Below are 27640 nucleotides of genomic sequence, written 5' to 3'. Positions count from 1 at the left end.
GCCTCCATGCAGCCCTCTCTGCCTTTGAGCATACCCAACCCCCCTCCTCCTGCCTGCAAAGTGTTTGTCCATCTGATCCTCCATTAAATCCTGATTACTATGGATTTGTCCCCTTCCAACCTGTAATTTGCAAAGACGAGGGATTGCTAATGGTTATCCGGTGAGGATATGGAGCTATTAGTTGGCAATTGATGTTACAAATTAAAAATGCACCTCGTTAGTAGTTCAATTTAGTTTTACACTCTTATTTCTGTTGTCAAAGGTGCAGGGTTTGTATTCAAACCCTGCAGAAACACAAGTCAGTGTAAGGCAGAACACAAGACAATGTCCTCACTCCCTATGAGACAATGCATGGGTCTCCTTTGGCTTGCTTTAACAAGAAATGGGCTAACACTGCACACAACTCAACTTTGGTCCATGTTTTTACTACAGACGACCTTCCCGAACTGATGCACTGAGAACAAAAACCTAGTTTAAAAATAAATAATTAACATTTTGGGGTGGAGGGGTACACAGCTGAAATTGGGGGCTCCCGGCGGCGTCATGCTGAGGCGATCATTGTCTCTCTCACACTTTCTAACTAGCCATTTCACAACATCCAGACAGCGGCTCGTTCCGTACGCAGCAGCAGCAGCTTTGCGCTCGGGGCTTGTTTCTCCCCGCTTCGACCAGAACTACTCGACGCGCCGATAACAACGATTACTGGACTAAACCCATCATAATGTCTCATTTCAGACCGGCTGTTAGCCAAATGAGTTAAGTAATGGCTGAAGAGATCCGAGTCCACCAGGTGCGAGAAGTGGCTGTTTAAATGAACCCCAACTAAACAGAAGAAAAGCACTTTCGTTTCTGTGCACAGCAGACTTGGAGGAGCTGGTCCGTGGACATCATGTACAGATCGGCGGATTTTACACCCAGAAAGCCACCGAGTGCCTTTGATTTTGGATTACTGTGACACACATGACGTGTTTTTTATAGGGGGATTTGTTTAAGGAGTCTGCTTCCTCTCGCTCCTGTTCGCTGTCCTCCGGGTTCCTGCAGGACTCCAGAGTCGCTGAGAGCCCATGCAGTCGCTAAGGTCGGTTGGTCTTGTTCATGCCATAACCATTTTTGAATTGTAACCATAATTACATGATATTATTTTACAAAGGAGTCCTGTGAGATTCTGCTTTTTACTTGATGGGTTTTCAAACTATATAACCTTAAAATATGCTTGTCACCATCTGTGCAGCCAGGAGGGCTGGATTTCTGATCCCACAAAGCGAGTTTGTAAATGCAATTGATGGTAACAGCTGCACTTGACTTGTGTCTGTTAAATATTGAACGATGGAGCGTTAACATTACGCACCTCTGTGTTATTTATCGCGCTGTCAACATTCATCACGTCTATTTCCAGTCCAAAATACCGCTGAGGCTACTTTTGTCTGCCACGAAATAAGGAGCAGTGCACCGTGTGCGCCCGCCGACGCTCACCCTTTAGGTCCTAATTGCATGACAGCTATAATTAGAGCAATAACTGAGCTGTCCATAAATCTCAGATTTAATGACAGGTTTGGCTGTTCTCATACGCAATGTGCGTTTGTGTCATGATTTTGAGGTTTCATATCAGAGCTCATACCAAGCGCCATCTGTTGGAAAAGATGATCAGTCCGCTGTGACTGCTGTCAAGACAGATGTGGCTAGTGCTCACAGTTTACACAGAAGAGGTAATAGTTTAGTATTATACCATATATCTAAATGACTGCTGAACTCCCTTTAACAACAGCTTTGACAAGTGATAGCAGAGATTTAAAGCAGCGCACCATAAAACCTGACCGGATTATATCCACTGGATTTATGGAGATATTTTACTGTTATATTATACACCTTTACCCACTGCAGCATGTGGAGCACATGGCCTGCCTGGTGCCTAGTGGTTCTGTGTAAATATTCCATCACTTACAAATGGTTTAACATTTCAGTATCATGTAAAATCTCATAGATGAAAATCACTTAAAAGCAAACAAAACAATTTGTTGATTAATTGGTCACTACCCAATACCCAAAAGCCAACATATAGCAAAGGCTTCATAAGGAAAAGGTTATTGAAGAAAAGAGGTCAGAATCTCATTTCGTTGGATGTGTAGGTCATATGGCAGTACTGTATGTTTTCGGATTAGAATAAAGGCTGCAGCTAATGATGATTCTTTTCACTGAATACCAGAAAATGGCCATCACAGTGTCTCAGACTTCAAGGTGATGTCTTTGATTAGTTTGTTTTTACCCAACAAATAGAACCAAACCCAAAGATATTCATTTTACAGTGATGTAAACCTGAGAAAAACCAGGAATTCCTATAGAGGAGCTGAAACAAGACAATGTTTGGCATTTTTGCTTGATAATTGTCACATTACCCTAATAGCTATGAAATAATTTGATCAAGTATTTCTTCATTGACTAATAGTTTAAATACTATTTAGAATAATTTGATATTTCTGATGCAGACAGCAAAATAAATTGCACTGTCCTGACCACTGAAATTCATTTTGGACTTTGATTTATTTTGAAAATCTGTCAAATGCCCTGAGTATCTCCTGTGTTATTGTCCCTTTGCAGATAAAAGTAGTCAAGTATCTCTCAAGATCTTTCTCATTAAAAAGCAACGCTTCCTTAACTGTGATATTTAAGATGTTATGATCATTTAATGACAAGTAATTAGCTTTGCTCCATTAATATGTAATAAAAGTGACTATTAAGCCCAAATCTTTAACAAACAGTTGACGAACTGTCTGATAAAGAGATGCATATCTTGCATATATGTACAGAAATATTGTACCTTTGTCTGCAAAGTCACTGCAGTAGCTAAATATATTTGGTCTACAAGCTGATGGCACCATGTATTTTTCAGATTTGACACTGATTCTGAGTTTTTTTCTGACCAACATTCAACTTACAGATCTGTACATCAAAGCCTTTACAGTGTTATTGGGACATTTTAATTCCTGACTTCGTTTCTACATGCACAATGTCGCTGCACAAGCCAAAAATGCCCAGCTGCAGTCATTCATTTCAGATGAGAAAGCCTGGTATATTAGAGCTGGAAATCAGTCTGCACAGGGCCACCCCTGTTGAAAACATGTAGGCTCAGAGCTCATTGTGCACGAACATATCCATCATCCATGAGTGGGACAGAAATCACAAAGACATTCACCGCTCTATGGAAAAATACTGTAAAGCCAGCCACAACCTGAGTACACACCCATCCATCTGGTAGTATTAAGGTTGAAATGGCTGGAAAAGACACCGGTATGTGTCATTTATACAACTGAAAGACAATGAAAAATGGAGCGTTATGCCTTTTAGACGAGGGGCTCTTCTGTTCAGTGGTGAAAATGTATACAAATCCTTTAAAGCAAACATGTCACAAAACACTCTTTAAGGTCCAACTGGCTAAATTTCACTGATCTAAACAAGTATTAGCACTACACTATAACCCAACTCACCCACTGCCTCCATTGCTCATTTCTAAGACTTAGCATGTAAGCATTATTACTTCCTGTCATGCTGGTTTATTTAAACTACAGGGAGGCATCATATTTTATAAGCCAATTGTTCTTTTAAGTTAAATCTTTATATGCTAAGTAACCTGAAGCTAGGCATTGAGGAATACATAGGGTAGCTCATGTTTTGAGTATTTCCTTGGGTAATTTGGTGATTTTAACAACCTAAGGATGATTTTACATCATATAATTACAGATATATTGACCTAAACATAGACATATACTTGAAGCACCAAATGTAAAAGTGCAAAATGGCACATTTCACATTCATGTATATAATTACTGATGCATTATTGTGTTTATCACTTTAATACTGCAGCTGGTAAAAGTGGAATTAATGTTAATTACCTTATGTTTGTAATTTGAATTACTTTACATAGCCTACTGCTGGGTAGCCTGTGAATTTCCCACCAGGGAGGCAGAGATCAGTAAAATCTTAAGATATACTTCATTTTATTTTATTATTCGAATTCTGAAAAGTAACTGAAGTTATCAAATAGGCCTACAGTTAAACATTTGCCTCTGAGAAGTAGCAAAGTCCAAGTATGAAGTAGCACAAAATGGAAATAGTCAAGTAAAGTACAAGTAGCCTGATTGACTAAGTATACTTAACCTACTTCCTTTCCACAGGTGGGTTTGTAAATAAAAGAGGGTAAAGCAAAAACACTGGCTTCCCTCCAAGAAAAAAAGCGATGTTTATATTTGTTTGTTTACGTTGTTGTTGTTGTTTTCCTCCTGTTTCCTGTGTATTAATCCCCTCACATATGCTCTGCTGGAGGCAGGACGCTGTTTCCCTTTTCAGGGTTTCCCACCTCAGAGAGTTTACTCTTGTGACTTTTAGCAGCAAGTCAAACCTTTCTTATATGCTTCTGCGGGCTACCACGTTGTAGTTCTTGAAGACTCGTCGTCGAACAAGTGTGCACATTGAGATGTAATTCGACACTGGGAGAGGGGGTTTAAGGGCAGAGCAGGCAGCAGTGATTGGTGCAGTGTGTCCGCTGGCCCACAGAGGCTGCACCTTTCCACGATCTCTAGGAGAAAGACGCATTGCCCCGCACTCAGTGTTAGCTAGCTAACTGCTCCAGCCGCAAGTTACCGAAGAAGACTTCTTACCTGGTAGTGATGAGAGGACGGAGCCCACTTCAGACCTCTTTTATGGACTTCGGTGTGTTTTCTCAACGAGGACTTGGCGGCTCTAACTTCTTCCCTCTGTCCTTCCTTAATCCAGTTTGACCAGGGAAAGGAGTGAAGTGCGACCCCGAGCTGGATGGATGGTTATGGGGAAAAGAGGAAGACCCTCGGCGCTTGAAGTGTGCAGAGTCCTCGCAGTGTTTCTCTCACTCTTCCCCTCCGGTATGAACCACCATTTGTTACCTTTATTCAGCTGGCCCTTTTTAAAGCTAGGTTATAGTTCAGGTACTACAAACCGAATGAAATCACAGCGTAATATTATCATAAGTTAGCGACTTAAAGCTACAGCTAGCTTCTTTTTCACCATGGCCAGCGAAGTTGCCAGGTTCGGTCCATGCCCATATTAGTCTAAATACTTTTATAAGCTAGAGTTATCAAAAAATAAATAAATAAATAAAACTCTTTTAAAAGGTTTATGCCGAAGCCCACAAACGGTTACAAAACTGTTATTAAAATGGATAAATATTTATAATTTGCCCTGGCAATCAGAGGAATCCCACCACCATCAGTCCAAAAATGATTGCAATCTGCTGGTGGGGAAAAAGTCTAGGGCGACGTGCTTACGTGTGGAAAGGTTTGGAAAATATTACAACAGGCTTGAAAAAGAACACGTTTATCATGAAAAATTTGACAGCTTTCGGTGGCTTTAGTAATTTGTATTTTAAATTTGTATTTTATTTTATTTAATCGGATAAAGAACAACAGGGGTGCTGTAGGAGCTGCAGGCGTCAAACCCTGTTTTGTTTGGGGGATGGGGCATACCTCAGTATGTTACATTAACTCCTCGACATTAACTGATTTGTTTCATCCTTTGGTTTGGTTATTAATCCGAGGGATGTTTCCAGTACTGCCAACGATACCTAAAGAAACAGTTGAGACTTTTTTCGGAGAGTTTATGATGGTTTTGAATGTGCCCTGCTGAAATGTTTGAAAGCTCAGTGTAACATATCTTTGATAAGATTTTTCAAAAGTTCTATTGAAACACAAATATTCCCATAAAAATTAGCACTAGGGTAACAGTGTAATATATTAGGAAGACACAATTTTGAACTTAAATGGTCATAATCTCCTTGTAATTTGTCCATAGGAATGACTGAAGTGGGTCGTTTTTGCAGTGCAAACACCTCATTCACTCATCTTGCATGTTTGCCAAACCCTTATCAGTTTCCCTCTCAAGTCACTTAACCATCAAACAACAAAGTGATAATGCACTGATAGTTGAGATCAAGATTAGTTTACTGCCATCTATCAAATGGGTGGTAAACAGAGAGGGGTGTGAGGGAGGGAGGGAGGTTGTTTAAAGTGTGACTTCAAAGTGTTGATAGGTTTCACCCAGTGAGACACAGTTCACATCCCATTCAGATAAATGCTTTAGTCAAAGGTACTAATCAAACATGGTGTTGTAACTGGGCATCCTGAGATATGTTTGAAAGGCGGTTGCGTAAAGACTTGGCCAGATGTGCTGTTAACACCAGAGACAACAATCTATAGTCAAGCAGTATTTAGTATCACTAAATGTGTAGATTAGGATATGAAATGGTATTTTTACTTGTACCTACACCAGAAACCACTGGAAGTACACGTTTTTACAATAATCAGAGAGGACACCTCATACCCTGCTTGTTTTCTACTAAAACCCATTGTTACACCCTATAGGATGTGAAGATTTACTTAGCTGTAGATGCTATTTGTTGTTGTTCTTGGGGTATACATGGCGCTTTCCCTTTCTGTTCTGTTGACCAGAGGACAAAAATGTGGCAAAAGATAACTACTTGTTGTTATTATAATGTGTAATGTGGAAAGAAAACACAAGATATTTGGCACTGAAGCCTAACAGTAATTTCCATGTGGGCATCAGACATAAGTTGACATTCATAATTAGCTGGAAAAGTTCTGACTGTTCTTGTTTTAGATGTGCTTTTATGTAAATTTGTGGTATTTCAAGTTTCTAAATGACAGGGTTTGCTTCTGTTGTTCAAATTGTGTCTTGTGCCTCCCTGACAGTGAGTCTGCAGTGCAAGATCCTCAAGTGTAACTCAGAATTTTGGGCCTCTACCTCGAACTCTGGACTAGAGGAAGAATTTTGCACAGCTCTGCGAGCATACAACAGCTGTGTACGCCGGACTGCGCGTACCTGCAGAGGTGACCTTGCGTACCACTCTGCCCAGCATGGCATAGTTGATTTAATGAGCCAGCACAACTGCTCCAAGGAGGGGCCAACGTCCCAACCACGTGCCTGGACCCCGCTTCCTCCTCCGCCCCCGCCACTCCTGCCTGACAGCCAGGAACGCTCAGATGGCCCGGAAGTGTGCCACTATGAGCGAAGTTTTCCACGCAACATACCGCCGCCTAACTACACCCACTGTGGCTTCTTTGGAGACCCGCACCTCCGAACCTTTGGTGACGATTTCCAGACATGTAAGGTGGAAGGAGCCTGGCCACTCATCCACAACAAATACCTGTCTGTCCAGGTGACCAACACTCCTGTTGTGCCAGGGTCTTTTGCAACCGCCACAAGCAAGGTGGGCATTTTATCTGCTGCATGTTTTGTCTATCAACCAGATAGTCAGCCAGCTAGGGCTGCAACTGGCATTCTGTCTGTTATTCTGTTGAATGTATTTTCTCCATTAATCATTCAGCTTTTGTTTTGTTTTGCAGATATGTATGTATGTACAGGTATGTGTGGGTTTGGAATGTCAGTCAGATAATAGAAAAACTGTTGGAAGATTTGTGGTATTTAATGAAAAACTAAAATATTTTCTACATTTTGTAGGCTTAAATGATTAAGAACTAATAATTGATCAGTTAATCTGAAATGAAAATATTCTTTACTTTGTGTCTAAGTTGTACTAATGTTCCATGTTAGTTATCAGTGACTTACGTTATCAGAAGTTAGTTTTGGGTTCTTGAATGTTAGTGCTGCAGCTCATATTTCTGGACGTGCGAGTTGTCTTCTTTTATGTGGTCAGACTCCTGTGGGGCTGGTTCTGTGCTAGATCAGGGACTCTCTTTCGTGTTTGGATGAACTCCATAATGACAGATGAAGAAGCCCAACCCAGACCAGTTGCTAAGATCTTGATAAGCTTTATATGACGTGTTAGCATTATAACAGTAGCACTGCATCAAAAGTTAACACGAGGTTCCATTTTCACTTTTCACAGTGGACAGCTCGGGCCGATGCTTGGCCTGCTTAGAGTGTAATCAGTACTGAGCACGCTACAATGTTGTGTCTGCAACGAATTATATATATTTTTTCTACATTATGAGATATTTTCTTTTATAGCTTTATCAGTGGTGCATACCTCATTATTAATGTTTTGGTTAATGGTACATTGGTTAGTCTGGATGGTGCCTGAAATCTCTTTCTGTAGAACTTTAGGTCAAAAACTAAGAGTATCAGTACTTCTACTTCGCAAATTAACATTCAAATTGGTTCAGATTTTGGAAAGTTTTAACAGTAATGACCGGGGACATCAGTCACATTGCAAACTATTTAAACTGAAGCATTTAAACTGAGGTATAAGTGGACTTTGTCCTTAATCACATTTGTTGAAAGTATAATTTTCTATAATCAAGGTTTCTTAATGATACTCCCTTAAGCATTTGTGGATTTGTTTTTTGTTTTGTTTTTTTTAGTTTTTAAAGTAATGACTTTTTTATATTGCTGTTTTTTTAAGCAAATAAGAGCTTATTTAAGATCTTGATTCAGGACAAAGGGAAAAGAAGGTAGCAACCAGTGCCACCTGTACAAACAAGGCCCTTCTGGTAAACGATCAGCATCAGCAGAGCTTTGTGCTGTTGGTACATTGCTCTTGCTACAGCAAATAAAACAGGTTATTCTCATCTTCATTCTCATGGAGCGATAATTGAGGCAAATTGATTTTTTGTTTATTTTTATTAAAAGCTTAAGAAATAAACTAGGCGAAAAAAACGAGAAGTTAATGCAGGGGGGAAATGTAAGCCGCAGGTAGGAAAACATTGAGACAGCTAGTGCAACAGATGGATTGTCAAGCTATTAGAGTATTCATAGACTCCCCCAGTGCTCTGTCCTAAGCGAGCAGACATCAGAGTCCCTCAGCTGTCCTGGCATCACTGCACTGACTATGGCTCATTGGTGTCCTGATGAACTCAAGCTTGCAGAGTCCTGACCAGTCTCACTTAATTAGCTTAGTATATCGCTCTGTCCTGGCCCGATGCCACTCCCTGGAGCATAGTTCTGGGGTTCACAGGCAGGTTTTTCAGCACTATGAATGGATCGTCTTTGTGTCTGCAAACTGAGGCCTGATTTTACATGGCTGAGACTCGTGTTTTTTGAGGGCGTTTACTTTGGCCTCCCCCATCTTGAGCCAGTGCTGAAATGTAACACTTAAGTGGGATGGCGGGGTAGATAGCGCATACTGCGCAAACTTGTTCCTAATGCAAAAGTATAAGCGCTTCCCTTTTTAAATCTGAGGTTTACATTTACTGCACTTTACTTGAATTTCGCACCTGAGCAGAAACTTGCCATACATGCATTTCTGAGAATCTTTGTCAGAAAAAGATGATCATGTGTGTTAAGGGACATTGTTGGCCATCAAAGGACTGTAACACCACCGAGGGGGATAAATATCTCCGGCTCAACACCAGTCAGTCAGAACTGATGAAGCCTCTTGGATGAGAGGTGAAACGTCTTCGACCTAGAAATCTAGTCCAGTTGATTTTTTTTCTAAGTTTTTTCAGTTTACTATGACCTGGATGACTGAGAATCTGCACAGACATGTGTGAAAAATGTTTATTTTGTGTCTTTCTTCCTGCAGCTGACAATCATCTTTAAGAATTTCCACGAATGTGTAGACCAGAAGATGTACCATGCCGAGACAGATGAACTGCCAGCCGCATTTGCAGATGGCTCCAAGAATGGAGGGGATCGGCACGGAGCAAACACCCTGCGCGTGGTGGAGAAGGTTCCCGGGCAGCACGTGGAGATTCAGGCCAGGTACATTGGTACAACCATAGTTGTCCGGCAGGTAGGTCGCTACCTGACCTTTGCTGTGCGAATGCCAGAGGAAGTTGTGAACTCTGTGGAGGAAGGTGATAACCAGGACTTGTACCTGTGTCTTCACGGCTGTCCTGCCAACCAGCGTATCGACTTCAGGAACTTCAAGGCTCGAGCGGCAGAGGCCCACAGTGCAGGCAGGCCCAGGGGCGCCACGTGGGTACATGGCTTTACCTATCAGTCGGCAAAGGCCAAGTGTAAAGAGCGGCTTCCAGTGGAGGATCTGTATTTTCAGTCCTGTGTGTTTGACCTTCTCTCATCTGGAGACATTAACTTCACCATGGCAGCCTACTACGCCTTTGAGGATGTAAAAATGCTCCACTCAAATAGCAAGAGATATCACATTTTTGAAGAGGATGATTTTATGAATAATGCAGCACAGAGGGGCAAAGACTTACTTTCACTCTTCCTCATCAACCTCCTCGCTGTCTTGCTGTGGATTGAGTGTTGCACTGGTCATCCATAGTCCATGTACAACATTATCCCGATGATATATCTGTCACTGAGTGTTAGAATACCATTGGTGTGTCATACATCGGCTCCTCTCTTCTGCTCTGGTTCAGTGACGTGACTGCTGGCTTGCCAGTAACATCATCACAACCTTAAGTCTCATTTTAGCTGCATTGTCATGTCTTCAGTCTAATGACAAGGTGTTCACCCACCTATCATCGCATATATTTAGCTGGTTCTTAGCACTGGTCTTTGAAGAGAGCAGCGGTGAGAGAGCCCAGCTACCCCAGAGCTCAGGGTGTCCACCTGGGATTATATCCCACATTCTCACAATGTCTGCATGCCTGTGGGAAGTCAGACAAGATGATCTTTTGCAGAAAGAGGAGTCTGCTGATCCTCCCCTCCCCTGATCCCTTCATTGGTGCCAAGCCAGTGAAGCTCTCTGTGGTTGATGTGGCCAAGCAAGGGGACCTGACAGGGGCTTTTGTGAACCTAAGGCCAGAAGCAGCTCTATGTTTGATTAGTTTCCAGCTTTGGAAAAGCCTGAGCCTTCTGGAGGAAGCGCTCAGCCAAGAGGATGTCAGAGCAGCATCTCTGTTGTCTGCTGTGGAGATTAATGGGTCACATAATTATGTTGTGCATGTGTGTGTGTGTGAGAGAGAGAGTGCAGCTGTACAATGTGTGTATGTCTGGTTAATTTTGTGTGTTTGTGGGTGCAGGAGATCCCAGAAAAATGGGGTAACAAATCTCTGGTGGGAGAAATCTTTCAAATGTCATGTTGTTGCACCCAAAATGTCAGAAATGGGAAAGACAAGGTGCTCCACACTTTGTTCAAATGAACTCTATCAGCCAAGTAGCAAATCCCACAAGTGAACAGGTAAAAATAATCTCGTACATCTGTACATCATTTCCAGTGTCATGCAGCCTTTTTCCTTCATTGTTTGAGCTGACACGTTGCTCAGGCAATGTTTGTTGTTTTGTTTTTTAAGTCTGTAATGTGAATGTAGTTAACAAGAAAGCAAAAAAACAAAGTTAGTTAAGGGCACTTACGTGGTTTTACAGAATGTAGCCCAACCGATTATACGCGGACACCTCTCTGTGAGTATTTTGTGAATTTAAATCTTCATTGTAAAAGTGGTTTAGATACTGTTAGCACTAGCTGTAATGACGTCACCTGTAGCCAGCTCAGCTTTTTATACACTACCAACGTGTGGCTTAGTGAGTAAACGATAAGCACATGTCTGTAGACGTGATTCCATGGCTTAAGTCATTGCCAAAGAACAAGCCTTGTGCCAACAGTTGAATTTTCATCTTTCAGTCTGAAACAATTCATATTAGGGAGGTTCTTAATTATATATCACTTTAGTTTGTGGGAGAATCTGCAGTATGCAGAAAAGTGACAGTACACTGTAAACGTGACATTTGTTTCTGTTGTTTCAGTCTCACCTTTGTGTTTCATGATAACACTCCTAATTCCATTTGACCTTGGCTCCCAGCTTTAGTATCCAGTAATGTGTAAATCATCCATGTTGATACCGTTACTACTCGGGCACAGTTTTACATTTATATTTTACACTGAAGTATTTGGCAGGTCTTAGTACTGCTGCTTGGATTATGCATTGGTGCAGTTTGAGAACACACACACACAAAAATCATACAAACAAATGATTGTAGTGTTGAATCTTGTGTTAATAGATGTAATCTGTATTGTGAGTTATACAGTATATGGTTCTACATGTGTAATAGGAGATTGTACACATTTTTGTGAGTTTAAATTTGTATATTACCAATTGTGTTTTGAATTTATCACTTCAGTTTTTGTACATAATGTCTTGGTGAATGTGAGCCTTTTTTATTTAAAAAAGGATTTTTGCAAAAACATGAACACCACAGAACAAATTATTCCAAAACAGTATACCAGGTCTGTGTGGAGTTGTTGGTTGTCATCACTTGTTGCCTTCTTAGGTGATGATAAAGTAAAACATCCTGAATGCAGTCCACGTTATCTAGAAAAGCAATGTAGGAAAGTGTTCTGGGGTGTTTGTGTTTTTGAGGTGAAAGCACTTTATGTTTTCTTTGTTTTTTATTTAGCTCTTATTTTGTTTGAAATTCTGTGTCAGACTTCTCATGGCTCAAAAGAATAATAAATAGCTGACTGGCAAATGCCAGAAAGATCAAACTGTTTGTATGTAAAGCAAATGTGGTGCCACACACCAGCTGTTTATAATGTAAATTATTTATTGAATTAAAGAAAATGTCTTGTTAATGAGGCACACGGGTCTCATTTGCTGTTAGAGCACTTGTTGAAAAACTCACCACGTGTTGCTCTAATTTGTTGTGTTTGACTGCCCCCTACTGTAAAGACGATGTGGTGTGTTGAATGTGAGATGTTTGGATTAAGAGCAAGGCCAGTCAGTATAGAATGTCCAAGAAATGGTCTTAAGAAAGGTCCTAAACTTTGAAGATGAGTCAAAACATCTTAGTAGGAATCAGGACTGTGTATAAAGATGTTCAGAGTAACTTTAGGTTAGTGTGAATACAGTGGTTCCTCAGTGTTGGAACTACCTACAGTGCCCTACCTCAAGCCCTGACAGCAAATAGCAGACTTCTAAGGTGCTGTCCTTATAGTTTCATCAGTGCATTGCAGCATGCAAGAAGTTTATTTGTCCATTTACTCACAAGTTTGTATAGTTAGATGTTACACACCAAACCAATTTTACACTTTATTCACTCTTTAAACTTTTACCAGAAATTGTGACAGCTCAGCTAATGTAAGGTGTAGCTTCTGCGTTTGCTGACAGAGATCTTCAGAGCAAATTTAAAGAATTAGTTGAACCAAAGTCTGAACACTTCAGTACATCACTTATTTTTACACATTAAAGACCAAAATGTGTTTATACACAGTAGCCCTGAAGATCTGTTGTGTTTTTGCAAAAGGGATTATATGATGTTCATCAAGTCAGCATAAAGAAAGAACAGTAGACAAACTTTCATTGTGTAACAAAGTTTATTACATATTTCCAAATGTATGTACAGCACATGTCTCATGAAGAGTGGTTTTGTCACAAATATAAATTATTTAGACTTTCTTAAAGAAAATATGATACAGGAACTGTAGCTTGTTTAAACGTGAAAAGAAAAAAAAAATGTGCTGGCTGTTCACTGTAACAGGCCGGATAAGTGCCCTGGACAAAACACACTATTCCTTTACATTGTTTCACCCCAATTTTACCCTCAAATCATGTACTTCTTTAGAAATCACAGAATCATATAAGTTACCAGAACACATGGTCCCTTCACCTGTTTAAATCATACTAAATTATGATTTAGTAAGAGTAATTTCCTATAATGTGACTGTTTAATACTATTTAATAATACATCCTGTCTGTGTTACACCACAGTACTGTCCATAAACCCATATACAATATATTAATAGACATAAATAAGGCACAAATGGAAAGCATTATACAAAAAAAAAAAGAGGGTTAGAGCTGGACTAGATTTGGCACAGGAAAACAATGATCAACAGTACTAAACATAATGAAATGTCATTGGCGACTTCCGGACAGTTCAACAATGTACCAGCAACAGCAAAACTCTGTGAATCAATAATATTGTCAAACCATGGATAAGAAAAAAAGGTTTTGTCACATAGTATCATCAAACTTTTTTTTTTTCTTTTAAACATACATAGCTGAAAAGATGGGTGAATTAATGAAACTAAACTGAAGTACCATTCCTAACCATCATTAATACCTAAAGGCAAAAATAAAAGATTGTTTTAAGTCATAGTGTTATGAACCTTTGTATGAGTTGTTGCAATAAATACTGCTTATCAAAAGCTTCCATTTCACAGGGCCTACTCAGTGAACAGAGCAAGAGCATTGCGATGCTTTATATAGCTACACCATTAAAGAAATAATGATTATTTGTACACGTGAGAAACATGATATTGTTAAAACATTTTTTAAACTTTATGTTGAGTGTTTAGAGGAAACATACTGGCTTGGACTGATCTGTCAAAAGAGCCAGACTGTCCCATCATGCCACCATTTTAATCCACATGGTGATACTTCCACAGTTCCGTTCAGCTACATGTTCAAGATAAACATTTCAAAGGTGCAGATGAGAACACGTTACACATTCGTTTGTATTGAAATCTTCTAACGACAGCGTTTGCGAGACTAAACACACACAAAACAAAAAACAATGTCTGTGTCAGGGGTCCTCTGGGAATAATCCCATACACTTACCATTCAAAAAGGCCAAAACCTACAGGCACTTTTAGGATTGAGCTCAATCATCAGTTCATGTTTCCTAAGTTCTCCTTTAATAATAGTCCATGGGACTAAGCATCCATAGACATGATTGTAGTTCCAAGCATCCACTCAGTCTTACCATGACTGACTGATCAAGTCAGTTCATTTAAATAAAGATGCTTGTTTTATTTGTTATTTGTTTTGTTTTTTTCTCCGATGTGAAGATGACATGAGGAAACAAACTTCTTCCTTCAGGGCACAAAATGTTCACAGCCACAGTCATTCTAGGGGAAAGAGCAAAATAGTTTGGTTTTGCTGGTAAGAGAGTGCGTGTCGATTCCCTTTCCAACTGAGCTTATGATTGGTGACTCCACACTTGTTCATCAGCAGCAGCATGTGGCCTTGACCTTGGAGAAAACACCCAGATCAGTTATTTAACCAACACTAGCAGACTTTAAGTTTTCCTGTTGTTCCAGCTGGGGTCTGGCACAGCGTTCAGCTCTACGGGTCGCTCGAGCGGAGAGCGGGAGTCCTGGGGAGACTTCTGGGCCTGCGGGGAGCGAGGGTCCAACAGCGGTGGAGGTTTGTCAGGGTGGAAAGGCCTGCTGTAGTGCTCTAGCCCAGGAGGACCTACCGGCCGGTGATCTGGCATCCTCCTGAAGTCCTGAAGGGGACCCTCTAGTCCTTGGTGGTAGTTTGGACGGAACTCATCAGAACGTCTTCTTTTGGGGTCCAGATGCCTGAAATACCATTCACAGCATGATTTTTATAAACCAAAGGGATGAAACCATGGCTATCGTCGTATTTAAAATGACTTGAACGAAGCATTTTGCTAGGTTAGAATAATCCTCACCTGTCATAATAGGGTCTGTGTCCCCTGTGGTCCCGGTCATTGCTGTACTGCTCATATGGCCTTTTTCGGGGGGAGATGTTGTTGCGATAACTGCCTGAGCTGCGATAAGAGTCTCCGTGTGGACGTCGATCACTATAGTGATCCTTGTAGCGATGCGGGTCATATGGATGATGTCGGTCTCCCTGCCATGACTGGTTGCTGTTACCGGGGTAACCATATTTACGGTCCCTCTGCCAGTCTCCTCGATCTGTAATGAAATATAATGCATTTAACATTCGTTTTTTCTTAGCGAAAAAGGTTTCAACGTGTTTTACCTGTATAATTCTATGTACAGTATAATGTTCTATAAGTCACCGATCAGAAAATAACAGCTTGAAAACAAAAAGTCTATCCACACATACCATCACTGCCAAAGTGCCGCTTGTTAACCGCATTGTATGGTTCTCTGTGGTGTCTGTGGGGCCCTGGCTGAGCCAGGTGAGACGTTGATTTGGAGGATGGCTGCGTACCCGTGGAGTCTCTACTGGAACCAGAGGGTTCTGGTCTGAACGGCTTTACCCTCCCTGCATGATCATCCTTCTTCTTCTGCTCTTTCTGGAAATGTCACAGGCTGTTTTGAGTGCTGGTTGCATACAAGAGACCACATTCGCTTGAGGAGTCTTGTTAAACCACAGTGTTTCTGATTTGAAACTGGAGCAACTTACCTCTTCCTCATGCGATCGCTTCTTCTGTGCCATTTTGTAAAGCTTGTGAAGCTTCCTTGCACCAAACTCTGTAAACTTAGATACAAAAATCCAGAGGTTTCTGCCAACAAAGGCACAAAATAGTCATCAGTAGTGTTTAAACAGGCGAGCATCATGATTAATCTCACAGAGGTCGAGTCCAGTCATCTTACCTTCGCCATGTTTTGACATGCTCAGGGTCACTGTAGGCTTTAAGGCACTCTGTGATACGGTCTCCAATCTTCAGCAGGCATGTGCGTGTATGCTGGAGTTGCTCCTGGTCAGACAGACCCTCATCTGGTTTATCCAGCTGCTTCAGGGCCTTTTTCACCGGCCTCATGCGCTCCTTACACTGAAACACATGCACAAATTGGCTAGATTATTGAACTGCACAGCTTCTTGGACTCCATGATTAAAAAAAAAACAAGCTATGCAGCAATGTGATCAGTAATGTGCAAGGGTCCTGTAGCACAGGTCTGCCTCTTCTTTTGCTTCTTGTCATCATAACCACTGTCTGTCCAATTCTTATGCTTACCTTTGCACAAGAATTAAAGAAGAAAGAGAAAGAGAAACTCACAACACTGAAAGTCTCCTGGTCGAGTTCATCATCCTCCTTTCCTTCTATGGGAACGGGCTCAGAGCCTGCTGTAATATGAACTGGACCCTGAGTCTTCTTACCTCTGGATCCTTTGTTTGCCTGAAAGACAAAAATACCAGACATCAAGACAATTAACCCCTATCTGCCATTCACATAGCACACAGATTATCCACAGGATGAGGACAGACAGGCAAAAAGCCATGACTTTCTATCCACTGTCCTTTAGCTGCATGCTTTAAGATGTGTAGCACTGCAAAAAAATGCCTGAATCACTCTCAAGAACCTCATTTCATTTCTGTCATGTAAAAAAAATAGTTAAAAATGCAGTATGTTACATTCATGAATACTGTTGTGAAATACCTTTTCTTTTCTGGGCTTTGTACCCTTCTTTTCTTTGTCCCTGTCCTTCTCCTTTTTAGGAGTTCCCTGTTTTTCTTTGTTCTCTTTGTTATCCTTTTTCTTTTGCCTCTTCTTGGTGGGGGACTTCTCTGTTCCATCATCCTGCTCAAACATGAGAAAGACAATGCAAGTTAAACAATATAACAAATGGAAAACCTGGACACAGACATATAACTGCAGTGGTCATCTTATGGCTGACCTTGACCTCACCCTCCTCTGACAGGTTGTCAGACAGGTGGGGGGAGGAGATGTCATTGCCCTGCTCATCCTTGAGAATCTTGTTCTCCTTTTTCACCCGAGGCTTCCTCTTCTTCACTTTGACCTTTATAGGAAGTGACTGCATGAGCGATGGGGCAGGTAGGGGGCTTTGTGCACATCAAAGTGGTGAAACCAGTGTGGATGAGTTACTCAGCGATTAATAGCAACATACCTCTTCTCCTGTTTTAGACAGGTCGGTGTTGTCTTGTTCTTTTTTCAGCAGCTTGAGAAGATATTCTGCTCTCGCCTGTAACTGCTTGGCCTGAGGCTTTTTACTTGGATCATCTGGAAGAATCTGCAGAAGTATGTGAATACTAAGTGTTTCATAGAGCACTGAACTGCATTGTGTTTTTCAAAGTTTTTACAATACCTCAACATGCCAGTTCTGTTTAAAATATACTTATAAAAGTCTTCACGCAAAATTTGTGCTAATTTTGTTTTATTATTCCTCTTCAGGGCAGCACGGTGGCGCAGTGGTTAGCACCGTTGCGGCTTCCTCCCACAGTCCAAAGACATGCAGCTTAGGTTGATTGGTGTCTCTAAATTGCCCATAGGAGTGCATGTGCGTGTGTGTGGTTGTTCGTCTATGTGTTAGCCCTGCGATGGATTGGCGACCTGTCCAAGGTGTACCCCGCCTTCGCCCGATTGCTGGCCGGGATTGGCTCTGCCCCCCCCGGTGACCCCGTTCAGGGACTAAGCGGTAGAAAATGAATGAATATTCCTCTTTATGGAAAATCCCTCCCTTACTCCATGATCAAGGTACTGCAGCTTTTCGATACAGTATTTACCTTATCAGCCAGTTTAAGGTCGGGGTCTGTCTTGATCAGATCCCAGTTGCCAAAGCCGTGCTCATAGGTACCAAGCAAGAGCTGAATGTCATCCTGCAAATCCCAATCCACATCAAAGTGGGCTACCTTCACTCTGTATGTCAGCTTGAACCTGTGGAAAAGGTTTTTCAAGTTTAATCTGTAACACAGACTCACATTTTCTGAACCATCCTATCTAGAAGCAATACAAAGGTCACACTCTCAATTATACTCGCAGTGGTATCTTACTTATTCCTCTCAGCAGGGTTTGAGGGCACTGCTTTGTGCAGCGGCTCAAACTCTTCCTCGTGCTGGATGATGGACTTGGCATTGACCTGCACTCCTGAGATCTTAATATTAATTCCTCGCCGCTTCCCAGGACCTTTGGCTAGAATAACAATAACACCATGCAAAATTTTTAGGCCTGGAAAATGCAGAAATTTGAAAGAACTCTCAACAAGTAATACTAACACACCTTCAACTGGGTTCTCTTTAACATGTTCCTCGTGCTCCTGCACTGCAGCCACACAGCTAGAATGGATCAGTTCACCGAGTCTCTTCAGATCTGCTATTGATTTGTCCACTAGCTCAGAGTCTCGGGCAATTGCCTCTAACCTGAATACAGAGAAGATCTTCTGAATGCATGGTACAGCTGATAACTTCATGAGTCATATTTAAATAAATGATCCAGACATATAATGGCTATTAATATCATTTAATAATATGCTTACCTTTCAAGTGGAGATCCAAATTTCTTGTATGCCTTAATGAACCTGTTAGATGTTATTTTGAATACATTATTAACTGTTATCATGAAAGAACAATGACAGACAACTGGGCTTCATTGTAATAATAAAAATACAGATTAAAACTGAAAAAAAAAATCCTCAATGAACACTTTACCTGCGGATCTCTGCATCAGTGAAACCCTCCACATTGTTTTTGCGGGCTCTAGGTCTGCCTCTCTTCTTTGGCTTCTTGTCATCGTCGCTATCGTCCGTCTCGCTTTCAGAGCCTGAGGATCGGTGCTTCAGCTTGGAGCCCACGTCGCTGTCACTGTCATTGGCTTGAGCCTGGAAAATACAAGAGCCACTGTGAGCCAGCTGAAAAGCTCAGAGGCTAATAGAAGATGGCACATCACTTAAATAATGGTGGCAATCAGTGCTGGAAAATAGGCAAACAGCATTTTTACTTTAGCAAATAAATTGGTAAATTCTCTTCTTACCCTCTTGTTAGAGCTTCTGCTTCTGGGCAGCATGAAGATGTCTTCCATCTCCCGCTGCTTCTCCTCTTCCTCAATTTTGCGTCGCTGCTCCTCAGGAATGATATCATCCCATTCCCGCATGGGCTTCTCCTCGAACTCTGGAGTGCTCTCATCCATGCTGGAGAAATTGGCCACCTGTGACAGAGTGCAAAGAGACAGAGAGAGAGAGAGGGAGAAGTTAAAAGGGAGGGATGCCTGTCATTAGATTTGATATCAGTTTCTGAAATCAGGTCTCTGGATACTGAACCATAATTTAATAAACAAACTTGTAGATACCTTGAACTGAGATAGAAGTTCATCTGTAGCACTTGAGCCCTGGTCACTTTCACGTGTTTCAGCTAACCTCAGGATCTCTTCAATATCCATCTCCTACAAAATCAAAGAAATTGTAGTTTATTTTCTAAAGTATACAAGTATTTTTAGTGCAGGATCACTGACTCATTGTGATACCTGTGGTTCAGACTCCTCTCCTTCTGCCTCTTTGAAAAGATCTTCTGCACCAAACTTGAGAATAGCACTCAGTTCTTCTTTATTGAATGGGTTTGAACTGGGAAAAGATGTTAACCACATGGAGAGCTCCAGTATCTCAACCAATCATGAAAAAGCTGTAACTCATTTTTGACATCTTACTTTGTGTTTCCTGAATTGCTGTCCAGCACAGTTCGTCCAGTGGTGTCCATCCTCTGAATGACAAGATGGTCCAAAACCATCTTCTTCTTTGCCCTCTCAATAATGTCCTCCTCCACTGTTCCTTTGGTCACGAGTCGGTATATATTCACCTATGAAGGGAAAGCACAGGCATATTTTATACAAGAATCTTACGAGTTATGCAGTATATACAGTGCACAATGACAGCTATGAATTTGAGCAGTCGGTTACCTGTTTCTTCTGGCCAATCCTGTGAGCCCTGGCTTGTGCCTGCAGGTCATTTTGAGGATTCCAGTCAGAGTCAAAGATGACTACAGTGTCTGCTGATGCCAAGTTAATCCCTAAACCTCCAGCTCTGGTGGACAACAGGAAGCAGAAGTCCTAGAAAACAGATTAAACCTACTAAAGATGTCCTCCAGAAACATACAGCAAACACCAAACATTGGTAAATATACCTTGAATTTTCAAGAACACAGGAAATAGTAAAATGATGATCATAAATTAAGCCGTATAAATTTATCAAATATACCCACCACGTGCTACTACTCTCAAAAAAGTGACCCAAAAAACAAGATGAACATGTGCTGTGTTTGTTTAAAAATCAGTATCACCCATTTGCCTGCATTTTTTGTAACATCTCAACAATGAAGTCACTGTGGAAGTGCATTTGACAATAATTTTAATACTTATAATAAGAAAAATGTATTAAATTTACTTCAGCTTGAACAAACATTTCCATACTTGCCATCTCTGTTCATATCAGTTAGTAGTAATAAGTTAGTCTACATACCTCGGAGCCTTCTGCATTAAAGTGGTCAAGTGCTTGCTTTCGGATTTCTCCTTTTATGGAACCGTCCAATCGCTGAACAGGACAGAGGAAAACAGAGATTTATCCACTGATGCTTCCCTAGGGAGCTATCTCCTCCACCCTCACCATCACTCTGCTTTCCTTTGTACCCTGTCTATACGCCCAGACTTTATCACAACAGTCTACTGCAAAGAATAAGTCAGCAAAACAACCCAAGTCAGATGACTTGCAGTAGTCCAGCTGGTCTTCAGAAGAAAATAACTTGCCGATATAAATAACCAGATGAAATCTCAGCTTGGCAGAGTGTGTGCGCAACGACACTGACATCTGATCCCCGTTCAACCCCCACCCCACTGTGTGTACTTGTATGTGAAGTCTGGAGTGAAATCTGAACTCAACCCCAAACTGTGCAAATCTTACCTGGAATGGATAGCGCTTCATGGTAAGGTATTCAGCCAGAATATCCAACATCCTGACCATCTGGGAGAAGATAAGAACTCGGCTGCCTCTCTCTCTGAGTCTGGTCAGCAGCTTGTCCAGCAACACCAGCTTCCCGCTGCCCCTCACTAGATTCTATGACATACAACGTTAAATCAGAGAAATGAACTAACTGAGGCATCTGTTGATATTATCGTGTTTTCTTCTATGTTGAATCACAACTAGTTTCCTTTGCAGAGTTGTCCCGAGGTGCTGATTGAATCTAAAAAGGGTTCATAAAGAGACTTACCTGCAGGTGTTCCTGCTGTGTTTCAGCATCTCCCTCCTCAGGCTGCTTAATGAGGAAACTGTGGTTGCAGCACTTTTTCAGCTCCATAACAATATTCAGGAAGCCAGAGGAGCTGCCTCGAGTGCCTTTATTAAGAGCTTTGTAATTCCTCGTTAAAATCCACCTGGAAATATTCAGGATCAAATTAAGTTAATGGGGAGAAGAAATGCAGCAACTGTACAAGTGGTTTATGTAAAAGACAAGTGCAATAAAAATGTTAAGACAGTGATAAAACTCGTACTTATAAAACTGTTTCTGTTGTGCTGTCATGTCTACACGGAGGATCTGTTCCACCTTAGCAGGCAGAGACTTTTCCACATCTTTCTTGACACGTCGGAGGAGGAAAGGCTCAAGTACTTTGTGAAGACTCTGATAACCATTTTCCCTTCCTTTCCCATGTTCATCCTCAAAATCCTCCCAAGAATCAAACCTGCAGTGCACAACAGAAATGTCACTCTTCTTGGTTGGTGTTGATGAGCATTTCAGTTCTGCATCATAATAAATGAATAAACCAGGACATACTTGTCAGGCATGAGGAAGTGCAACAGTGACCAAAGCTCTTTGAGGGAGTTCTGCAGTGGAGTGCCAGTAATGAGGAGTCTGTGGTTGGACCTGAACTCCATTAATGTTTTGTACAGCAGGGAGTCATCATTCTTCAGCCTGTGAGCTTCATCCACACCTAGGAAAGCCCAGTTAATGTTCCCAAGCACCGTCTGGAGACAATGTTAATTGTTGCAAGTTACTCTCTTCATGCATGCAATAAAAGCATATAGTAAACACAACCATAAATAAGTATTTGATTCATCATTGGACCTACCTTGTCTTTAAGCAGAATCTCATAAGTAGTTAATAGTGCGTTGAAACGAATTCTTTTCGTTTGATGGTTCACCCATTCGTAGTCACGGATCTACACAAAACAGAAGTAAGTTTATGTATCCAACACTAGAGATACCACAGCAATACTGAACACACTAATTCAACCTACCGTTTTCCTGCTCATGACATCACCGAGGTACACCACCACATTAATGTCTGGAGACCAGTTGGCAAACTCCCTCTGCCAGGAGGTGAGCGTGGAAAGAGGAACCACCAGTAAGCAGGGCCCGTACAACTGATGCTGGTGGAACAGGTAGGACAGGAAGGAGATGGTCTGGATGGTCTTTCCCAGCCCCATCTCATCTGCGAGGATAACACTGTTGCACCTAAGGAGGATTAAGGATATAAAAGGATACTTTTCCTTCATACACAGTCCATTGTTAGTCTTTTTTCTCAAAATAGGTAACTAAAACCAACTAATTATTATTTACCTGCACCAGGAGTGAGCCAACCAGTTCAGCCCATCTAGCTGATAATCTCTCAGCTCTAGGTTCTCATCTCCTATATACGAAGGTTGTTTCTTCAGAGCAACAAACCGTGGCCTTTGCTTTAACACCTGAAATAACAGGAAGAAACAAGGTTTATCCAGTTATGAGTAGAATAAAAAAATGACCACGGCAGCACAGTGGTGCAGTGGTTAGCACTGGAGGCTTACAACCAGAGGGTTCTGAATTCAAGCTTGCAGGCCAACTGGGGCCTTTCAGTGGGGTGTTCTCCCCATGCCTGTGTGCATGGTCTCTGGGCACTCCACTTTCCTCCCACAGTCCCAAGACATACAGGTAAGGTTAACTGGTGACAATAAGGTGGTTTTCGCTCATACCTTGCAGTCTTTAGAGGGGATGGTTTTGCTGGAGTTTCGGTTCATGAAGCTGTCTATGCAGTGTTGAAACTTCTTCCTAACCAGAGCTCCATCTTCCCAGCTGCACTCTGAATAAGGTAACCCCATCCATTTGCATAGATACTCTGGCTCATTGGAGGATGGTGTCTTGTGACTATGAGCTGTTTAAAATGCAGACACACTTAGACAACTGATTGTGACACAAAGTAAAAGCACTTAATACTTGACAGAAATGTACAGAACACCATTAAAAAAAGCCAGTGAACAAAATGTGAGAGTCATGCTGAAAAATAAGAGAAGGGACTTACAAGGAAAGTCAGAGGATCCTGGTGTCTTTCCTGTTTTTGTTGCTGTTAATAACAGAATTAATTTAAGTCCATTCAATTCAATTTTATTTGTATAGTGCCAAATCACAGCAAAAGTCATCTCAAGGCACTTTACATAGTAGACCTTACTATTATACGTGCAGAAGAAATAACACACAGACAAATACATCTGTAGCACTAACAGACAACATCAAACACACAATGACTTCTTACCGATGACACGCTCAACAATTTGAAACTGCTTGTTCAAGTCAGCCGTGAGCTCCTGTTGGCAGTTATGAAATTCTACATCCTCAGGGGATGCGTTCCTCAACCTACAAACAAGGACAAAATAAACTGTGAAAATTCATGAAAGATTTGCAACTAAAATGTTAATGTGGAGACAAAGATTTTCACCATGAGTTGAGCTCTTCAGTTTTCTTTTTGTAGTTGTCCAGTTTCTTTAGCCCCTTGACCTTTTGCTGCGTCAGAGAGTCCATGCTCTCCCATGTGTTGTGGATGTAGGACCAGCCCTTCCACTTGATCAGATACTGAGTCTCCCCCTCATCTTTCTCAGGGTCAAAGCCGTCACATGGGTCTCCATTTTCCTCTATAGCATATACAGTAGTTGAAGCCCCAGTGGCTAAGAGAGCCAAAAAATAAAATAAGTTTTGAACCCTTATGTATTTTTATGAGAAAGAACATGATTTTCAAAAATAATGAGAAATAAGTGAAAACATGTCACCTCCTTTTTTGCCTATTCTGGTGTCCATAACCTTCTCAATGGTTTCACTGTCATCATCCTGCTGCTCCTCGCCTGCATCCCCTGTCATTTCAATCAGGTCGTCAGAGTCTGTTTCAAAGTCATGTTGGTCCTCTTTATAACTATAACACAACACAAAGACAGGGCATAACAGTCAGTGTACAGGTGATGGGCATTTATCAATAAAGCCACTTTTAACTACCTTCTCTAACGGAAAATGTCAGACTAGAGTCCTGATTAAACTAAATCTGTCCCTGTCAAACAATTCAATGCAAATTAAAACTTGTAATAAAAACAAATCAAAATTTCTGGGGAGAAAAAAAATACTTTGGTTCAGAAATGCACCTTTTGACTTTTGTTGCACCCCTTCTTCGAGTCTGCCTCTTAGGAGTACCTTCCTCGTCATCGTCATCATCATCGTCGTCGTCATCCTCCTCCTCCTCATCTTCGTCAACTGATGACTCCTGTTTCCTGGACTTACTTCCTTTTTGAGACAGCTGCTTTTTGACATTTGATGATTTGGTCTGAGGTCTGTAAAACACAGAGTTAAACACACAAACATGCAAACCACTTAGAGACAGTGAACTACATTCCTAGACACCTGTCATAGTGATTGTGGTCTCTGGCTGACTGACAAACTGCAACCAACAACCAGTATGGCCACGCTTCTTTTGCAATCTGAAAAGGATTTTAAATCAGGTTTTATCATTAGATTAAATTGCATATTTTAGCATTCTGGTGTGTACTTTGTAAGAAATTAAGGGGAAAATATGTAATGAAACAACTGCTCATACAATACGGAGTGATTTGGAGATGAGCAGTGGGTAGCTGTCTGATGGCCAGGGTTTGCTACACTCTTACCTTCTAGCAGGAAGTCGTCTGGATCTAACTTTTATCTCATCCTGCTCACTGTCTGTACTGTCGGAAGCCTCCTCCTCCACCTCCTCCTCCTCTTCATCATCATTTGAGTCATCTTTCCAGATATTTCTTACAACAAAGAAATGCCACAAGTTCACCCTCAAGGCCCATCACTGCTACAACCAATGATGATTTCATAAAACACTGGCCACTGGGTGTTCAGCACAATCCAGTTTGATCAGGGATAAGCCACTGATCTGACCAATCAAATTTGCTGTAAAGATCACCTGGCTAACTGAAAGCAACTGAGCCCATTGTGAGCCAGACAGATACCCATTTACAAATAAGCATTAGATGATAAGAATCACAATATGAACACACATTGGTAACAGAATGACACAAACAGATGTGAACTGTGAACAACTACTGTATGGATCAGTGTAAATAAAACACTTGCTAACAAAAGAGTGTCAAGTGTTTCAACATGGCGGTATTCAAAAAGATTTAAAGGATACAGTACTGTACTGTAAAATAAATTCAATTACAGAAATAAAATAATAACAATACAAATCCTAAAATATGTTCACAACCTTGTTACTTACTCCTTTTTCTTAGTCCGTGATTTCCTCTTGGGGCTTTCACTTTCAGAGTCACTGCTACCCTGTAAATAGAGCCAGCACAGCAGATCTACATTTAAGCAAGAGGTTCGATTCCACAAATATTATGTAGCAGCACCAACAGATAATATCCACTTAGATGACACAAGCAGCCAGGACAAAGGAGTTGATGCCAACAGTGGTAACTGTCAGACCTGGTGCATGGTCTTCAAGTCTGCTTACCCCAGCTCCAATGTTTAAACGAGCCGGCTCCTGTCTACTGCGATTTGACCTCCTGACCCCATAAACATCTGGATGTTCTTCCCACATCTGCAATCAGAGAGCAAATGCAATCAAGGAGCTACAAACATTCTGCATCACTATACAACATGTCCAATTTCCATTCTCGATTCTAATCTTTTAGTCTGTGCTATAGTGCTGCAACTAAGTTATTTTCATTATCAAATCATCTGCTGACTGTCTCAATTATTTAACTGGTAGGTCTATAAAATAGTAGGCAACTGAGATACATGTTCTGGTTTCCCACAGCCCATGGTGACATTTGAAATTTTGTCCAACCAATTTCATCATTATTAAAAAAAAAAGAAGAAGAAAAGAAAAGCAGCAAACATTCAGAAATACGTGGGTATAACGAGGAAATGTTTGACATCTTACTTGATAAATGACAAATTAAGAACGAAATGTCATAATTAGTTCATTAATCTTCTGTTGCTCATCTAATCAATGATCCTGCTAGTTGTTACAGTATACTGTTTTTGGTGTTGTATTAAAAAAAAACAACCATTTTCAACAAATAGGAAATGGTGCAGTGCGTGTGTCAATGAGCATTTATCAAAACTACAATGTTGGGCTGCCAAAATGTGGCTTTTAATTAAATACCCACTATTGTTTTCCCAGATCTTTCAGTAGCCATCTGTCCACCAAAGGTAATAATTTATGCAGAGTAGTGCCTCATTTTCCTTTGTGAATTGCACAGCATACTTGAACTGCAAGTCAAGTAGTGTTAGTATTCATAGTTACCATTTTGAGTATTTAGTTTAGGGTATGCGTTTTACTTCAAATTTACCACTTTTCTAATGAGAACACATTACAGAGTACATTACACAAAATCTGCTTAGACTCTGGATGTAGTATGTGCATGGACACTACAGCTTTAGTCTGACACACAGTATGCCTGAAGTAAAAGTTATATAACTAAGGAAGCGACTACAAGGGACCTACAAGTTAAAACTTTATAATCACATTAGGAGTCTGACTACACAAACAAATGTAGCTCTGTCTTGATTATTAGAGGACAGGAACCTCAATCTGCTTGAGAAACAGATTCCATAGAAGACTTGGATACTTCTCTGAAGTAGAGCAGACGTCTTTACTGCTCCTCTTGTCTGTTCTATGATTTTTCACATCTTCTACATTTTCAAGTCTTTGAACAAATTCTACAACTATTAAAATGCCTCCAAGAGGGAAAAGAGCTAATAAATCAGAAGCGAATGAGGATGTTGAAGCAGAAGAGGATTATATTTCAGCGGCACAAGTAACAGAGAGGTTAAGTCAGCAGAAGCAGATGCAGATGTACACCGCACTGTTGAGCCAACAACAAGACAACTTCAAAGGTTTTGTGCAACTACTTATGGAGACAAATAACAAGAGACTTGACGACATGACCAGAGAAATACAGGAGATAAAAACGAGTTTGCAGTTTACCCAGCGAGATGTGGATGTGATTAAAGCAGCCATGGGTGAACAGAAAATACAAACCAAGGAAACAAAGGATGATGTCTACAAAA

The 27640-nt window shown here is 41.0% G+C and overlaps 2 protein-coding genes across 4 annotated transcripts in view; one reads left to right on the top strand and one right to left on the bottom strand.

Annotated features, from left to right (window-relative positions):
* Positions 1–493: 493 nt before the first annotated feature.
* On the top strand, positions 494–12598 carry rgma (repulsive guidance molecule BMP co-receptor a). The gene is made up of 4 exons (XM_020612480.1): positions 494–1078; positions 4768–4892; positions 6735–7252; positions 9527–12598. Exons 1-4 carry the CDS (start codon positions 1065–1067, stop codon positions 10229–10231), a joined length of 1362 nt encoding a protein of 453 aa, XP_020468136.1. The 5' UTR covers positions 494–1064; the 3' UTR covers positions 10232–12598.
* Positions 12599–13216: 618 nt separating this feature from the next.
* Positions 13217–27640, bottom strand: part of chd2 (chromodomain helicase DNA binding protein 2) — a 22625-nt gene continuing 8201 nt past the window's right edge. For 2 of the 3 annotated variants that reach the window (XM_020611426.1, XM_020611436.1), the window contains 36 exons: positions 26076–26162; positions 25839–25897; positions 25240–25365; positions 24724–24909; positions 24361–24500; positions 24033–24258; positions 23850–23950; positions 23619–23660; positions 23293–23471; positions 22904–23028; positions 22582–22798; positions 22414–22503; positions 22119–22309; positions 21838–22026; positions 21558–21720; positions 21251–21403; positions 20813–20884; positions 20254–20403; positions 20005–20153; positions 19825–19921; positions 19651–19743; positions 19336–19509; positions 19014–19183; positions 18842–18883; positions 18586–18725; positions 18360–18498; positions 18093–18243; positions 17477–17599; positions 17246–17368; positions 17008–17148; positions 16627–16746; positions 16223–16401; positions 16032–16131; positions 15729–15921; positions 15328–15574; positions 13217–15214 (listed from right to left, as the gene is read on the bottom strand). In XM_020611426.1, the coding sequence (XP_020467082.1) occupies positions 14929–15214; positions 15328–15574; positions 15729–15921; positions 16032–16131; positions 16223–16401; positions 16627–16746; positions 17008–17148; positions 17246–17368; positions 17477–17599; positions 18093–18243; positions 18360–18498; positions 18586–18725; positions 18842–18883; positions 19014–19183; positions 19336–19509; positions 19651–19743; positions 19825–19921; positions 20005–20153; positions 20254–20403; positions 20813–20884; positions 21251–21403; positions 21558–21720; positions 21838–22026; positions 22119–22309; positions 22414–22503; positions 22582–22798; positions 22904–23028; positions 23293–23471; positions 23619–23660; positions 23850–23950; positions 24033–24258; positions 24361–24500; positions 24724–24909; positions 25240–25365; positions 25839–25897; positions 26076–26162 (5163 nt within the window). In that variant the 3' untranslated portion in view covers positions 13217–14928. The remainder of the gene's footprint in view (positions 15215–15327; positions 15575–15728; positions 15922–16031; positions 16132–16222; positions 16402–16626; positions 16747–17007; positions 17149–17245; positions 17369–17476; positions 17600–18092; positions 18244–18359; positions 18499–18585; positions 18726–18841; positions 18884–19013; positions 19184–19335; positions 19510–19650; positions 19744–19824; positions 19922–20004; positions 20154–20253; positions 20404–20812; positions 20885–21250; positions 21404–21557; positions 21721–21837; positions 22027–22118; positions 22310–22413; positions 22504–22581; positions 22799–22903; positions 23029–23292; positions 23472–23618; positions 23661–23849; positions 23951–24032; positions 24259–24360; positions 24501–24723; positions 24910–25239; positions 25366–25838; positions 25898–26075; positions 26163–27640) is intronic. The other variant, XM_020611442.1, reaches the window with a different exon arrangement.

Source organism: Monopterus albus, unplaced genomic scaffold, assembly GCF_001952655.1.
Source record: "Monopterus albus unplaced genomic scaffold, M_albus_1.0 scaffold5.1, whole genome shotgun sequence".
NCBI classification, from domain to species: Eukaryota; Metazoa; Chordata; class Actinopteri; order Synbranchiformes; family Synbranchidae; genus Monopterus; species Monopterus albus.
The sequence above is the reverse complement of the archived record's forward strand: the minus strand, read 5'-3'. Positions and strand labels throughout refer to the sequence as shown.

Coding starts and splice junctions, on each gene's coding strand:
- rgma (XM_020612480.1), top strand. Junction 4,893..6,734: donor TCTCTCACTCTTCCCCTCCG/GTATGAACCACC, acceptor CCTCCCTGACAG/TGAGTCTGCAGTGCAAGATC. Junction 7,253..9,526: donor TTGCAACCGCCACAAGCAAG/GTGGGCATTTTA, acceptor TTCTTCCTGCAG/CTGACAATCATCTTTAAGAA.